Source organism: Molothrus ater, chromosome 3 (genome assembly GCF_012460135.2).
Source record: "Molothrus ater isolate BHLD 08-10-18 breed brown headed cowbird chromosome 3, BPBGC_Mater_1.1, whole genome shotgun sequence".
Taxonomy (NCBI): Eukaryota; Metazoa; Chordata; class Aves; order Passeriformes; family Icteridae; genus Molothrus; species Molothrus ater.
In genome coordinates, this window is record NC_050480.2 from 92,319,114 (window position 1) to 92,336,044 (window position 16,931).

Genomic DNA, 16,931 nt, shown 5'->3' on the forward strand with positions numbered 1-16,931 from the left:
ACAGTTCAGAACAACACTGTCTTCCACATTATTTTTCTCTACAGGTGAAGGTAAGGTAATTTCTCAGAGACAAAGAAACCACAAGAACTCAGAATACACTAATGAAAATGTATCAACACCTTAATGAACACACATTCACATTACAACACAGTTTAATTCAACATTTAGGGAACAATGTGGAGTACAAGCTATTTTAAGCACCTTCAGATAAACAATCACTTGAACTCAGCTATTTTCCTGACAAACCCCTTTTCAAAAATGTAAATTAATATCTGGTTATTTTGAATAAGATCTCTTCAATGCTACAAGATTTTTTTTAAGACAGACACCAAAGAGCATATTTAAAAAAAAAAGAAAATCAAAGGCCACAGGAAGTGTTCAAAGCCAGGTGGAAAGCTTTCAGCAACCTGGTCTAGTGGAAGGTATTCTTGCCCCATAGCAATGGGTTGGAACTAGATGTCCCCTCCAATGTCCCTTCCAACCCAAACCCTTCCAACCCAAGATTCTAACTAAGATACTATATATTATGATCTTTTACATCACATAGGCCTTGTGTTCCATCAATATTGGAAATTATCTGCTTGACCAACAAGATCCACAGCTACCCACAGCCTTCCAATAAATCACAGTTTAAGGACTTTAATTTTTTAATATAGCACTTAACATGTTTTAATTTTTTTTAGCTCATTAAAATGGATTTTACTTTTCTTTTGAACTCTCCCATACCCCTTTTCTACTTTCAGCCAGAAGTCAGACTTCTGGTAGATGAACAATGCAGTATTGGCTATTTCTAATACTTAACATTTTATAAACTACTTATGCCAATAGACCAAACCACTCATTTAAATAAAACAAGTGCCTCAGTGTACAGTGTAGTTTTATTACCAACCCAGGACCATCACCATCTCACAAATGCAATTCACACTTTTTTTCCCCAAAGATTTTTTTTTTTGAACCACCAAGCTGGCCACTGGACTCTCACACCCAGCTGGTGATCTACAATACTTTCATTCCTTCACTCTAAGACAGCCTATCTGCTTCTTATGATACTCCTTACCACAGCTGGACCACATGACCTGCATTTCTGAAATACTAAACTACCTTTTCCCAACTGAACATCTTTGATTGCACCTGGTATGCCAAATACTTTAGATTGCTGTGTGCAAATGAAAGAGAAAAAAAGGCATTAATCCAAAGGTTTCTAGACTTGATGCATGGTTTATATTTGCATCACAACACTAACAGCACATAACTGTCAAAAACATTCTGTACAATCTTTTGAGGCTGTGAACAAATGCATTTACATATACAGCATTCATATTTTCAAATCAAAAAAACTTACAAAAGCAGCTCTTCAAATGGTAATACAAAAAATACCTATATGCCAATATACTAAAATCACCTCTCTTGCTCCAGAGGACCATACAAACTCACTTAAAGCAAAATTCAGTGATTTACCCCTTTTATGTCCCAGAGTTTGAGATATTTCAAGTCTGGTGTTATTTACCTTTTAAAGTTTAATCTTTAAATAACTAAATTAATAGTTTGCATTTTTCAAATACCTAATTACAAACCTATATATACCTAATTACAAACCCATATGAAAAAATAAATGAGCGTACTCTTGCCCCAAAGTTCACTACTTCCTAACTGGCAGGTAGAGTTTTGCCATTCATTCTCACAGGTATTTCCTTAGCCCTGCAGCAGCAAGTCAATGTCAGCAAAAAATTATACAATCCATGAAGGATATTGGTATCTTCAAGATATTCTCCTGTGGCACAGTACATCAACAGTGGCATTTATGATGTCTATATCAAATTAATGATAAACAGAATAAGACAGAAAATAGAGTTTATTATAAATGAATGCTATAGCTGAATACTATTCAAAGAGTTCACCCCCACTAGTGTTTCAGTCAAATGTTGATTCAATAGGTGCCAAGCAAATATCAAACACCACTCCTGAAGATATATCCCTAAGGAAATTAAATCAGACTTATTTTACATTAATCCTGTCTTTACACAATGCAAAAACATGGAAGTGTTAGACATCACTCTTGAAAGAGTCAAACCATATTTTTTGCTCAATTCCACTCCAAACAAATTTATCTCTTGAAAACTTCAAGAAATAACTGTTCCCTTTTTGAAATTATATACCCATCAATAAGGATCACTTAGGACTTATGATACAGCCAAGCACTTCAGTTTTGTACTGACAAACACAAGTTTTCTCGAAAATCAAGTAGAGATGGATTATTTTTCCTAGATTTGACTTCACTGACATGACTGTCAACTCTTTCCCAGTCTGTCACAAGATACACCTCCAAGCAACCTATATAAGTGTAGTTTAGTCTGTATATTTCAGTCCTAATTCCTCTCTACCGACAGCAGCTCTTCCTTCACACTTAGAGCTGCCAGTCTCTATTACAAACTGCAAATCCCCAATGACAGCCAGAGGAACATCCTCTGCAGAATCAGAGTTGACCATAGCACAGCTCCTGCAAACTGCAGTCACTGCACTGAAGATGGAAACAAGCATTGAAGCAATGAGATTTACAATACAGACGAATATATCTGTTTATTGGGCAATAGAGATTCTGAGTTTATATCTAGAAGGGAGAAACACTAGTGATTTTTTCCAATCTAGAATCACAACATGCATAAGCAACCAGTACTTTAAGAAACTGCAATTACCTGCAAAGTTCTCCTTCTCCTCATCTGAGAGTAACTGCTTTTTTTTCAAATGTAAGTTTTGTAGAGCAGTTTCCAACAATTCCAGAGGAACAGCAGAGCACTCCACAGCTTTCTGAAGGATCTGCTTACACTTCTTCTCATTTTCTAAGTGTAAGAAGCACAGAGTTAGAAATCACAGAAGTAAAAAAAACCATTACACTGGGGCAAGATTTTTTAACGAGATGGTTACATTCATGTTGTCTTATATTCACTTTGCATAGTTCTATGAAGCCATTGTTCATTAGGGACACCTCCCCTTACATTGGCATTTTAAGGAAACTGCCTGGAAATAGTTAAAAGCAAATCCCACAAGTCAGTTTTTCACATTAAATTGAACACCAAGTCACAAAATACATAATCTCAGTATTTTTTTAGGGTTATAGGAACTGTAAGAAAATTGTACTCATTCTAAAATCCATTTTTTTCTGTCGTATCAGCAAGGAAATATGACTTTTATGGACTTCCATTTAGATCTGACCAGGTAAAAATTTTATTATGTAAATATTCTCAAACATCTGTAAAGCACTTAATAGAAATCACATTTAAAACCAGCTGTTGTTAAATAAAACAACTCTGGACAGCACTACAGTTAAGAAAAGAGGAGAGAAAAGCAAGGATATTTTTTCATTACAGCTTTAGACATTACTAAATGGCATAAACAGAACTTTGAAGAGAGATGGGGTGGGAAAGGGAATGTGTTAACAAGACATATTGAAGCAGTCAATTCACATATGCAAACAAGTGCATAGGCATCTATTAGAAAAAGTCAAATAAAGGAAAAAAGTGTACTGTAACCACAATACTTTACTCGGTTTGAAGAACATCTGGGCAAAATGATGCAATGTTTTGCTACAGCTGTCAATGCCCCTGAAACCCCAAATGCTCTTCTTCCTCCATTCCAAAGCAGCAAAACAAACCACTTGGTTCTTACCTTCATGCCACAAATATATTATAAGAAATACTCAGGTATATGCATAATAGCATATGCATGTCCCCTGCACTCAAAACTCCACTCATAAATGAAGTTAGACATCACTTCGCCTGTAGTTCAGGTTGGTGGAAGTGCAGTGTAGGTACCAGGAACTTACGCTTTAAGTAATCTATTTTAAGACCATTAAATGGATGATGCCAAACACTGAAGCAAGGAAGGACCAAAATTAGATGAGCTATAATTTCATTTAAATAAATTTTGTGCTAATTTGTCAGAATTTCATTTTTAACCATATAGTCCAATACTGTTTTTTCTCCCAAATCACTAGCAAAGTGGATAGCCTCTAAGAATCTTTAACCAGCATTCTAACTTTTGCTATATTTAGTAACCACACGTTGCTTCAACAAGACCTGCTACTCAAAAGTAATTCCTCCTAGTACTGTGTGCCTCCTTGAGTAAGAAAGAGCACGACATCAAAACATGTATGTGAAAAACTTTCATCCCCCTTAACAAATGATGAACCAAGGCACAAAATCAAGCCAGAAGTATTTCTGAATTCCAACCAATCCACTTCATCACATGCCAAAAGCCTGAATCAAGCACCCTGGCATAAGATTTGAAACAGTCAAGAGTAGAATTTTATGGTCATGAGTTCTGACCAATTCACAGCAATCATCCTCAAGCACACCACCCAAGGTACCCAAGGAATGACAAGACAGCTCCTCATCTGGGGGACTTAAATGAAATTTTACTAAGTATTTTAGTAAAAAAAGAGCCACAAAAAACAGAATGGCACCTTTACTGTGTCACTCCATTTCCAGGTCACTAATATTCAGTTATTAAGAAATCAACATCAATTTACCAAATCTAATTTCACAACTTGAGCTTTTATCTTGAGCAAAACTGTGAGCTAAGGAAGAGAACGTGCAATTAAGTTTTTCTTCTTAATGCAAAAGAAAGCAATGACAGGTGTGCCAAGCACTGCTGAAAACACTGGGATGAAGAAGCAACAAAGCACTACCCTCCTTTCCCTCTGGCCTAAGTGGACACAGTGAAAAAGGAACAGCACTCTTAAGTAACAATTTACAACTCACATGTTGCACTAATCCTCTTTGAGGCACCCAGCAGGGACGCTGTAGCTCCATACACATTACTAAAGGACACCTAGATCAGCTCAAGGGTAGCAGATACAAATCAGAGAGCACACTGCAGATAAAACAAAGCCGATCATAACTGGCTTATTTCCTTTGGGATTAGGACTTCATTCTAGGTTGATTACTTACTGTCAAAGTAAGGTAAACTACTGCATGAGCACATCCCATAACTACAGGATGAATTTAGTCACTGGTAACCTGTAGCAGCATTTCTACACTTTATTAAATTACACAATAGGTTTTATTACACTTATTTAACAATATCTTTGTTATTGCAGTATTAGTGTTTAATTATCTGTTTAAATAAACATCCAGTGCTCACTAAATAATTATATTCTTATTACTACTGTTTAGAAGTTCAATACCACAAGTTTATATTAGAACAAGACTGGTCAGGTAACTGACTTAGGCATAACACAGAAACTGTGCAATTTCAAGACACAAACATGCAAATTTTTGTCTTTTTTCCCCATCCTGTACAGGAGTCATTCACAAAACATAACATGTACTTCTGGGAGGGGGGAGTCAGTTCATGGCCTTTCCTGCTCTAATGCAAATCAATTTATCACAAAAGAAAAACTAGAAATCTGAGATGACAAATGAGTATCTACTTTGATTTTAACAAAATGCCTCAGCCTCATGGGCCACACTTTGAGCATCTAAATAAGAGCCTAAAACACAGTTAAAAAGTAGTACTGGAGCAAAACCACTATCCGTGGAAAATAAACAGAAGTAAAGAAAGATAACCATAAAATACATTCAGAATTTAGAGTATAGAATAGCTACACTAAATAAATTAATCTGTCTAAGTTTGGGGAGAATTTCTCATACTAGGCAGTATAAGAAATATATACAACATACAACAATATACAATAACTTGCACAATACTGAAAAAAATATGAAGGAAAACAAATCACAAAAAAAATTAATACATTCATCAAGTCTTTTCCATTCAAATAAGAAAACAGCTTTCATGGAATGTGCTTGTCTTTCTGTACAGAGCAAACTGTCAAAGGAAGAAATATCCAGGGCAAAATATGTCACTGCTCAAATCACCCATGGAAACAAAAGATGCAAAAGATCCAAAAGCACAAGCCACAAGCCTTGTGTGGCTGTGGGCAGCCAACACAGCCTTGCCAGCAAGTACTAGGGCAACCAAATTGCACATTGACAGTGTACTTTGGTCTAATAAAAAACAATCTACAAATGCTTTTTGGAAGAGGACAGAATTTCTTCCACAAGCAAGCAAAGTATTTCAGCCTCACTTTTCCATGCAGGAGGAGCCTTACTCAAAAGCCTTTCACTGCAAGATCTAAATTAGAGAAGTAGAAATTACTAATAATTTTCACCTAGTTTGAAAGTTATTTCTAAAACAGAAATAATCCCAATGATCTGTGTGCATATTTTCACTTTAAAAGTGAACACACATTCTCAGTAAATTTAAATTTAAAAAATACCGATTTTTTTCTTTCTGATTCAATACCTATCAGTTTACTTACAAATTATGTAAGGGAGCAGAAGTTTGAAACAACAAAACAGAGAACAACACAGAACAGCAACATCAAACAAGTTTAGTTGTTCTTGTTTTTTTACACACCTTGTGATAGCTCAAACTGTGCAAAAGCCACATGCACAAAAGCAAATTTCTTGCAGTTCAGTCTGGCCAGATGAAATTGGTCCCGTGCCTCCTCTGGATCTTGAAGCCTGTAAAGACAGCACATTCATAGTTATAACAAGGTGAAGAGCTTGAGAAGGATGAAGTTCCATGTACTGGATGAAGCCTTTGAATAACTTTGAAAAAGTAACCCACCTATAGGCTAAAGATTTTCCTTTCTCTTAGAGCAACCAGTGAACTACAAATAGTCAAAGAATCTTAAACTCTAATTATTGAAAGACATCAAGCTGAACCTTCCCAAAACTCAAGGGACTCAATCCTTAAGCTCTTTCACACTTGATAATTCATTTTTGGCAAATTTTAATCCTAGTGTTACATTCAGCCACAGATTGCTGAGCAGGTTCATGCTTACACAGCACACCAACATTTAAATATTTGAGAGCAACTACAGCTACTGCAAATACCAGTCAAGACACAAAAGGCCTAAATCTACATCACTACATAATACATTAATATTATGTTTCAACTGACAAAAAAAAAAGGAGCTTAACACTTTTACCAGCAACATCTGTAATCAAGAGATAAAGGAATTCTTTCCTAAGTTCCCCCTTGACTCAACAGGTACCCAAAGGTATCACTTAGAAGTGGAAGAGCAAAAAATTTATGACCATAGTTCAAATTGAAAGTACAGAAAAATACAACATGGAAAGGTAAAGAACATTTTCAGTAGAAGTCTATGAAATTTTGAATGAAAGAAGTTGTTCATGTTACTTAGGCATGTAACTAGAGTCACATAGGTTTACTGAACTCAGCTCTGATCATCCAAAGCAATAAGACAGGTACAGAATAACCCATGTGCAGGCAAAGTCTGAGCCAGAGAAATTCAGCTGTAATGTATTACATTCACTTTCAAAGAGCTTGTTAAAATTTAGGTTCCTGTAAAAGCAGCAACAGCCTGGAAAGCAATACACAGAACAAGACCTAACACTAGCAATAGGCACCAAGTGTCACACGCTTGGTGGCACTGTGCTACCACCAGCAGCACTTCACAAGAGCAGGTTTGCCATTGAAAATGTACAACACAGAAAATCATAGAAGCATTTGCTGTCTTCAACTATTTCAGAACACAAGAGTTCTTCAGACAACCTTGGTATCACAATAGGTCAAAAGGTATTGGCACAGCCAGACTGCAGCTAAAGCAGACACCAGGACAAAAAAGGTCCAGTGCCAAGAATGGAATAATCCAGTTTCTCACTTAAAGGTTGGGCAGAGATGTGATTGCAAGCAGGCTTGGGGAGAAAGACTTGGGGGTGATGGCTGATGAAAAAGTCAACATGAGCCAGCTGTGGGCACTTGGAGCCCAGAAAGCCAACCAGAATCCTGGACTGCACCAAAAGGAGCATGGCCAGCAGGTCACAGGAAGTGATTCTGCCCCTCTGCTCTTGGGAAATCCCACCTGACACACTGCCTTCAGCTCCCAACATAAAGAAGACAGGGACCTGTTGGCACAAGTCCAGACAAGGGCCACAAAGATGATTAGGCAGCTGGAGCACCACTCCTATGAAGATGGGCTAGAAAAGTTGGGGCTGTTCACCTGGAGAAGATTGCATGGAGACCTCACAGCAACCTTCCAGTATCTGAAGGGGACCCGTAGGGAAGCCAGAGGGGGACTTATAGTCAGAAACTCTAATGGTAGAACTAGGAAAAATGGGTACAAAATGAAAGAAGCAAATTCAGCTAGGTGGCCTAAATTATGGTAGCCACAATAAAGAGGTAACCCTGGAGCCACTGGAACAGGTTACCTAGGGATGCTGTGGATGCCCCAACCCTGGAAGCATTCAAGGCCAGACTAGAAAAAGCCTTGAGCAATCTGGTCTAGTGAAAGGTATCCCTGCCCATATCCCTGCCTACAGCAGGAGGGGCTGGGACTAGATGATCTTTAAGATCCATTCCAACCACTTAGCATTCTGCAATCAGAACAAAATAGTGTTGATGGCAGTAGATACTAAAATCTCAAGCCACTACCACTGCTTCTGAAGTTTGTGATGCTGATTTGCTCTTCCACCTTGTTTAGGTGGAATATTTGGGAGAACAGCAAACAATTCTACTGAAAAGCACATCTTTTCTCCCACCCAAGGTGGTATCAGAGCACCTATCAGTGTCACTTCTAGTATCAATATTGCTTTACTTGCAATAGCTAAAAAATTAACTAGAAGCACTCAGTCATGAAATGAGAGGATTTTCTTTAACAGAACCTAAAACCAAGTAAAGACAAAAATATATAGGACTGGACAAACTGACAGCCAGGAACAGAGAAGGTAGAGTGTAGAACACCAGGGAAACTGAGAACAAAAAATTTGGAGCAATGAGAATACCCTATGAGCGGTAAGCAAACAAGCCAAACACAAAAGATCCAAATAGGTAGCCACTGATTAGGTTAATCTCCAAAAATTACAATCACTGTTGGTTTTTAGGTCCAACCAGGCAAAAGTAACTTCATTGCTGGTGAGGTTACAGATGTAGTTCATAAATGTAGTCTCATATAAATAACTGATATTATATGCTATTCTGAACAAGAAAGTATTAGATTATAAAAATTATTAACAAGCTTGTATCTGAAAGTAATTTCCAAACGAGGAACCATCATTTAGGGAGATCCTATAGTGAAGTTCCAGTGGGATTGATGCTATATCAGATTTTGGTGGGTACAGTTTTTAAAGGAGTTTGGAGTGGCTTGTTCATCTTTTTAAAAGAAATTTTTATTAGGCATGTCAAGAAACATATGACTGATGATATTTACCAATTTAAAAATATGTAGCAGAAAACAAAAAGAGCAGACCTGAGCTACTTTGTGAGATAGGTAAATTCTCTAATACTGGCTGCTAAAGTAGAAGTTATTTCAGTACAGCTGTAGAGTGCATTTTAATAGTGAAACAAGACAGCTACTTTCCCACAAAGTCCCTAGAGGCTGTAGCAGTGAAACAACTGAAGATATTTCAGTGAGACATCACTACTAGAACTGTTCATACTATTCATGTATTAACAAGCTACTGACAGCACCTTTGGTTTTGCTTTCTGCAATACATCACACAGAATACTGAACATACCTCTTGCACACATCTTAAAAGTACCCCACCTTTCAAACCATGTTCTAAAGATCAAGTGAAAATAGGCCCAAGTGATTAGGGAGGTAGGAAATAATCTTTCTGAACTTAAACTCTCCTACAATGAGATAAGAGATGTGACTTGATCACTATTCTGGAAAAGAATTTCCACAAACTAGGATCCAGAAGCCTATATTACAGTTTCTGCTCTGAGGAAAAGCAACTGATCTTTGAATAAGAATGACATCTTGCAATGTATCCTTAAACCTTTCTGGAAGAGATTCTTTCCTCCACTTACACAAAAACACCTTCCCTCTTCAAGATACTGAAGATTGACAAGGTCATTATTCACTCCTGTTTCTCAACATGAGATTCAACAGATTACTTCCACTGTGTGCTTTTAGTAACAGTGATGCAGCAAGGGCCATGCAAAGGACACTGCAGAGAAGTAGACATTTATCATACTGCAAGATGAAACCATATGCCAAAAAGTCAAATAGAGGAAGAACATACAAGAAAAAGATTAGCTATGTTCACTGGAAATTAACTTGCTCAGCTCTGATTGTTAGATTGCTGCATTGTTTAAATACAGCTCTTCATCAAAATATTTGCTGTACTATTTCAAGTGACATAAGAATCTATTACAAAAAAGATTCTAATTATAACCCTGTCCCAAATTATGTTTGAACACATCTGAACAACAACACTGCTTGAATTTGGACTGAATAAAGCAATAAATGACCACAGCCAAAACTAATTTTCAAAGTGTGGAACTGGTGAATGATGTTCTGAGACATTCTTTCTATCCTAAGACAGTTAATTTAATCAACCTGCGATGATCTTGTCTAATATGAGAGGAAGCATACTAAAATAAAGCTCAAAAAAGGATTTCATGCTATTCCCTCTTGTACCTTATTTAGAGAACCAAGAAAAAAAGTAGTGTATTAACATCTCTAAATCAAATAGCTCTAAACAATCATGTTCATTAGCATAAAAAAATACTGTGGAGACAGCAGATAAGCTGACTAACCAAAGCTACTTACCTTCCACATTCAAAATGATAATTTGTTTCAGAAAACACTAATGAAACAAGGTATTCTTACCTTAATTCAAAAATAGAATGATGACTTCTCATATTGAAAATTTATACTTACGCTTTCAACTCAGCAAATCTCACAAGGATGCGAGCATAGCTCTCATCTTGACTGTACTTTTCTGCAGGTAATGCAGTCACTGCTTGACTGTAACGGCCAATGAGTCTATTGAGTAGGCTAACATCCATCTGAGGAACACCCTTTTTCTCTAGCTTAAGTAAAAAACATAGCCAATCTTCTGGATTGTTTGTTGTCATCATTATTTGATTGACCGTTCCAGAATTATCTGATAGAAAAACAAAAAAGGAGATTGATTACAACATCAGCAAACATGTACAGAAGAAAACACTTTTTATAAGCTTTTGTGCAAGATAGTTACTGACTATTTTTTAAACAAGATTAAAGCAACAGAGCTAAAAAATAAGGAGAGATGAAATTAGCTTTGTGGTCATTAATATTAAAGAAACACTAAACTTGAAATCATTTCAGTTAATGGTTCTTTCACTCAATCTAGCTTAAGATCTTTTGCATAAGTGACAGTAGAAAAACAAATCCAAATACCTGTTGTATCAGCTGAGATTTTAGTATAGTTAAATTCATCTGTGATGTTCTCTTCATTTCTGTATTTGTTTTTCAAGTTTCTAACTCTATTCATGATTGATGTAATCTGCGGCAATCCTCTTTCACTTAAATCTGCCTCCTCCATCTGCAGGCACAAGGTTAAAAAACAATGGAGTTACTGAAGAACCCTGTTGTAGCTCACTTTGATTGGAATTACCTTGGGAAAGCCTCTCATGTATCATTTGGATGATACATGAGAGATACTTGAGACTCAACCACATTACGTAACAAATACTCTATTTAAACCTTTGTCAATGTAGTTACACAAGTAAATTACTTTACAGAAGACAACTTGGACAAATAAAAAGAATTGGTACTTAATTGATCCACCCAAATCCTAATTCATGCTTCACAGTAGCCCTTTCCAATCAGGTATATTCAGTGTTTGAATAAAATGGGGGGTATGATGTGTTGCCTGAAATAGTTTCCAGTGCATCACATTAAATCACATTCTGTACTCATAATTAGGCTGGCTTTAGTTTAGCACACAGTGTTAATCCACACTCTTTCCCACAGGTTACAGCAATTAGTTCTCACTGTGGGTTAAGCAGAAAAGAATTCACATTCTCCTCTGTTCAAAGGACAAAGACAAGTGACACCTATTTTTAAGTTTCTGAAAGGAGGTTTAGAGATTCAAAGACTTCTTATAAGAAACTTATGCCAAATCCTCAACGTTCTGACAGTTTATCATCATCTGAGATAGCACATGTATATAGCTGAGAGGTAAGAATTTAGGCAATCTGAGCAGAGCAAGACTGCTAAAATAAACTAAAAAAACCCTAATGATTTCTTCCTTTTCTGCCTACATTAAACAGTTTTTCCCACATCAATGTTCCATGCATCTAATGAACATAAGAATTCCAGAAAAAACTGTGATGAATTTAGTGCATATTCAGGGGGTTTGACATTCTAATTACTGTGAAGTTGGGCCCAGAAACAAGGAAAGTAATGCACTTCAGACAGATTAAATAGGCTCAAAGAAAGACTAAGTTTAGTTCTACAGTGAAATGTTGGTCTTTGTCCTCTTGTGTATAACAAATCAACAAAAAGTTGCTAGAAGGTTAGAAACTTCAGATCTACTTTTAGGTGAATTATTGCTAGAGAGGGAACTGAATGGAATGAAGCTCATCTACCTTTAACCCCACTATCTAAAAAATACACCAGGCACCACTCTCAGGAAGTCCCACAAATAATTTTTAGAGCATTATTCACCAGAAGCTGGCATGTCTTTAAAAGCACCAGGCTCCCAGCTTTCCCCAAGCAAAGACCATAAATCAGAAAGATTATCATGCTTGCAAGAGCTTGCTTATAAGGCAAAAGAAGGCATATTCCATGTTCATCCTGACCTAAATATGGCCCACCAAGAATACCAAGCCTGCTCTTGTCTATACAGAAGTGTTGTTTTGTAGGTTTAAAACACAGTGTCACTGTGTAAATTCCAAGACTTAGTCCAGCAAAAGCACCATCTACATTACCACTATGAAGAGGCCTTAGCACATTAAGGGTCTGGAGAGACACTCAAATAGCCTCAGGCAAGACCTATAATGAAAACACCCCAAAATCTTTTGAAAGCTAAAGACTGCATGCTAAATCAGTAATATCTGAAATACTATTTTTGTTTCACTGAGCAGAAGCAAATAAAGGAACACTTCTCTTATTTATATTCCAAAATGTACACTGAACAGATTTTAATTTCAATGCTTGTTTGGATCTTGCTTTAATATCTCTTTCTCCCCCAGAGCCAATTTAGGCTCTGGGAGTGGGTCTGTAAACTGTCCCATCCCAAACATCTTTTGGGGAGCACACTGCTAAAAATTACATAGGTGATTACTATAGCTAACACTGTTCAGATGATACTTATTCACTTCATAAGGAAAATTTTAGTACACATTGCAGTTTTGCCTTTTAACAACACTGTAGAAGGGGCTACAGGAAACCAGGTACTCCAAATCACCTCTTTATGGGTGAGAATATCCACAGAGATCTGATTTTCAACTGTACCCACTCCCTCAAAGTATGGATGAAGTCAGCTTCTCCAGAACCTGAAGCACCAAGACAACCAAAAGAAATTTATTTACCTCATGTTAAGAAACACCACAATATCTCATTACAACCATAACTGCTAAGAAGTCCCAGATGGATTTTGGATTTCTTAAACACAGTCTTTATATTTTCCCCACCAGTATCAAAGATTCATTATTCTTCATGCAGCGACAGCTTCCCAAAGGTAGTAGACAAAAAGAAAAATAAATTTCTGTATAAATTTCATCTTAAGTCACGACAATACACATCAAACTTACATTTCTGGTGTGCTGTTTAACTGCTCTAGGTTCAATGTGTTACAGAGAAAAACTCTCCTGAAGAACAGATGTGCCTTGTCAAAAAGGTAAGATGGATGAGGGCCAGACTACCTTAGATGATCCCAAGAACCCAAAGGCAAGAAATGAAGTTCTCCATGCTGAAGAAGTTCCTGTGCATCAAAAATTGATGGGTGAAACACTGTAAGCTTATTGTGCAAGCTTGCCTAATCTTTATATCCCAGAAATACAGTTTTTATCAAAATCAATTAAACTACTTCTAGTTAGAAATAAAAACAGAATTAAAAAAGCTTAAAGACAACACTTTGAATGAGGACAAGCACTTCCAAATGCGTCAGCTTACTGTGACCTTCAGAGACTAAAAAGTACACTAAGGGCACATTCATCTATAATAGTGTCATGATTTGCCAGCAATCTTTCTACTCATGCCAATATTCAACCATAAGCTCTGAATACTTGCTTCATTTTTTCTTAATCAGCTGCATAATTACTCAAGGAAATAATTTGTCATGAATTTCCCTGGTGTGTGTGTATATATGTATATATATTTAAAATCTGACAACAGCAAAGACCTAAGCCAGGCACCCGCTGTTACAAAGGCACTGAATGGGAACTGAGGCAGTAACTGCACCAGCTCCGCTGCAGCATACCTGAGATGCAGAAATGCCTACAGGAGAGAAGGTTAGGGAGAACCAGGGAACAGGGAGAGCACGTAATGCAAAGATCACCAAGAACTACCCTAAATAAAGTATAGTAGTTAAAGTAACTTCAACCCCTCACGCAGACCTACTAAACAAGGAGCCAAAGTACTGAGACTTGAGAGCAGTAAATGGATAAAGTGGCAGTACAAGCTGTGGCAAGATTCCACATCTAACACACTCAAAAATACTCATTAATAATAAAAAGAAATAACAGCATCCAGTCTTGAAATACTATATTTACTGTATTACACTACTTGTTCTGTTTATGTCTTCTATAGAGAGGTAAAATAACACCTCTTTCTGAAATATCTACCCAGCCTTAAAAAAATACTATCTATAAAATTGCATAATCTTCCTTCTATTTTATTTACAAGTCCTAAATCAGGATTTTTTTAAAAGAAAAACAAAAACTCCCAACACTAAGAAAAAGCGTCGTCAATTATTAAAAAAAAAAAAAAAAACAGCAACACTCGGAAAGAAATAAAAGAGAAAAATATTAAAATCTAACGTAAGACACAGGAAGGATAAGACACCAGGATGCAAAGTTGGGCTAAGTAAGAGAGAGAGACGGAGCAGCAGCGGAGCAGGTGAGGCAATGTGGCACAAAGACAGGCCGTGAGGCGGAAGACACAACCAGCTTTCCTCCCCTGAGGGGCGGAATCCCAGCGAAGCCGCAGCCCCGGGGCTGCTGAGGAGCCAGCCCAGCACCCCCGCGGCCTCACCGCAGACCAGCACCACTGCTGCCCCCCCGGCCCCGTCACCCACCTTCCCTCACTGCGCTGCTCCCCGGCCCGGTCCCTTCCCCCTCGCTGTCCTTCCCGGCCGCCCCTACCCCCGCTCGGCCCGGCCGCCCTCACCGAGGCCGCTGCGGGGCCGGGACGCGGCTCCGACCGAGCGCGTCCGCGCGCTGCCCCCGGTTTGAATGTGACCGACGCCCTAGAGCGCCCTTCCCATTGGCCGGAGAGCGGGAGGAAGCGAGAGCTGATTGGCTGCAGGAGGGAAACACGGGCGACCCGCCCGCCCATTGGGCGGTGGTTACGCCGTGCGCGGCGACAGCGGGTCCCAGCGCCCTGTGGGGCCGGGAGGAGGGGCGGGTGCGCAGGCGCGCCGGGGCGGTCGCGGCCCGCTCCTGGTTCGGGATAGGGGAGCGCGGGGACGGCGCCGCGCCAGCTGACTTAAATTATTTATCTGGAAATGCTTTCTCTATTTGGCCGGTTATAGTTTAAAGCTTCATTAAGTTGTAACGGAATAGCCGGGCTGTTAAGTGTCCTTAACATTACGTCTCCCCGTACCTTTCCCTCCGAGGGATCGTCCCTAGGCCCATCCCGTGTCTGCAGCGTGCCCAAGGCTGCTACGAGCACCTCCTGCTCTGAGCGTGCCGCTCCTGGACTACAGCAATGCAAACGCACTCAGCAGAACAGTTCGGCCTCTCGGTTTGCATTCTGGGTGCACACGATAATTTGTGTTCTTTGCAGGTGTGTGGTTCTTCTGATGTTTATCATGAATTCAGTATTATGCTAAATATAGTCTCTTTTCAAGATTGATGGCGCATTATAAAGCTCAGATGTGTATTTATTCCTTATTAATTTGGTAAGTTGCTAATCATTCACTTGCCATAGACATCACACATGATGTCTAATAATAAGATACCTACTCTGGCCTTTCATTGAAATTTATCTCATTTTTCTTTATTCATATACATTTTAAATAGCTCAGCTCATCTAGTGATACAGGCTGACTCTACACTCAACAAAAAGATTTCAACAAGGACATTTTGTGTGTTTCTCTACTAAATAAGAGCAATTCTAATTCTCAGCTAGCTAAGTGAGATGATCTTTTTTAGCATTGCCTTACTCATCCTTCCGTATTTTTGGTGGGTATGATGGGTTTGTTGTGTTGGTGATCTTGCCTTCCACCAGAATCCAAATCTAGTGAAAATGTAAAGAAACAGCACAAGCTGCATGAATCTGCTCTGCATTTGGCTTCACTTGAGGGACATAGAGGTAGACTATTTTATTAGCAGGAGTTTTGATGGGTGTTATAGGAGAGGAAAGTGGTATTATTTTAGTAAGTGAAAAATACCTTAAGGAGCTGTCATTTGATTTCTGTAGCTATGACAAGAAATATCAATACCATATAGATTCCTGGCAAAACTAAAATAAATAGAAGAAGGAAGATGGAATAGATCTTGGGGGGAAAAAAAGCCCCAAACAAACAAAAGAGTCAGAGAAAGAAAGGCTGCAATACTCATGGAAAAAAAAATGAAAGAACCTCCATTTAGCATTCTTCTACAAAACATAAGATATGCATGGGTTTTGGATGGCTGGTAGAACCATTCTTTATTTGCTTATAAATGTTTATGCTTCTCATTTTGTTTAATATAAAGTCATAGATACATAGGGAATTCAAGAAGTGTATGAACTGTAGTCTCTACCTAAAAGTAATTCCACTTTGAGTGACAGAAGTGAATTGCAAAAACAAGTACTAGACTGGGTAACAACCAAAAGGAGAGAGAGGTCAGTCTTTGTAATGAGTCACTATCAGGGGAGTCTTGTTTGACTCTTTTAAATATCTCATCTTATGGTAGGATTTCATATTATTTTGGATAACGGTATTGTAAATCTAAGTGTAGCAAATGTACAGGTGAGTCACAAAGGATTT

General features: G+C 38.1%; 1 protein-coding gene across 1 annotated transcript in view; it reads right to left on the reverse strand.

The window, feature by feature from the left end:
* Window positions 1-15,180, reverse strand: part of TTK (TTK protein kinase) — a 29,745-nt gene extending 14,565 nt beyond the window's left edge. The window contains exons 1-6 of the mRNA XM_036380358.1: window positions 15,128-15,180; window positions 13,552-13,721; window positions 11,192-11,336; window positions 10,691-10,916; window positions 6,415-6,521; window positions 2,694-2,837 (exon numbers count right to left, since the gene is read on the reverse strand). Of these exons, the coding sequence (XP_036236251.1) occupies window positions 2,694-2,837; window positions 6,415-6,521; window positions 10,691-10,916; window positions 11,192-11,336 (622 nt within the window). The 5' untranslated portion in view covers window positions 13,552-13,721; window positions 15,128-15,180. The remainder of the gene's footprint in view (window positions 1-2,693; window positions 2,838-6,414; window positions 6,522-10,690; window positions 10,917-11,191; window positions 11,337-13,551; window positions 13,722-15,127) is intronic.
* Between the last annotated feature and the right edge of the window lie 1,751 nt (window positions 15,181-16,931).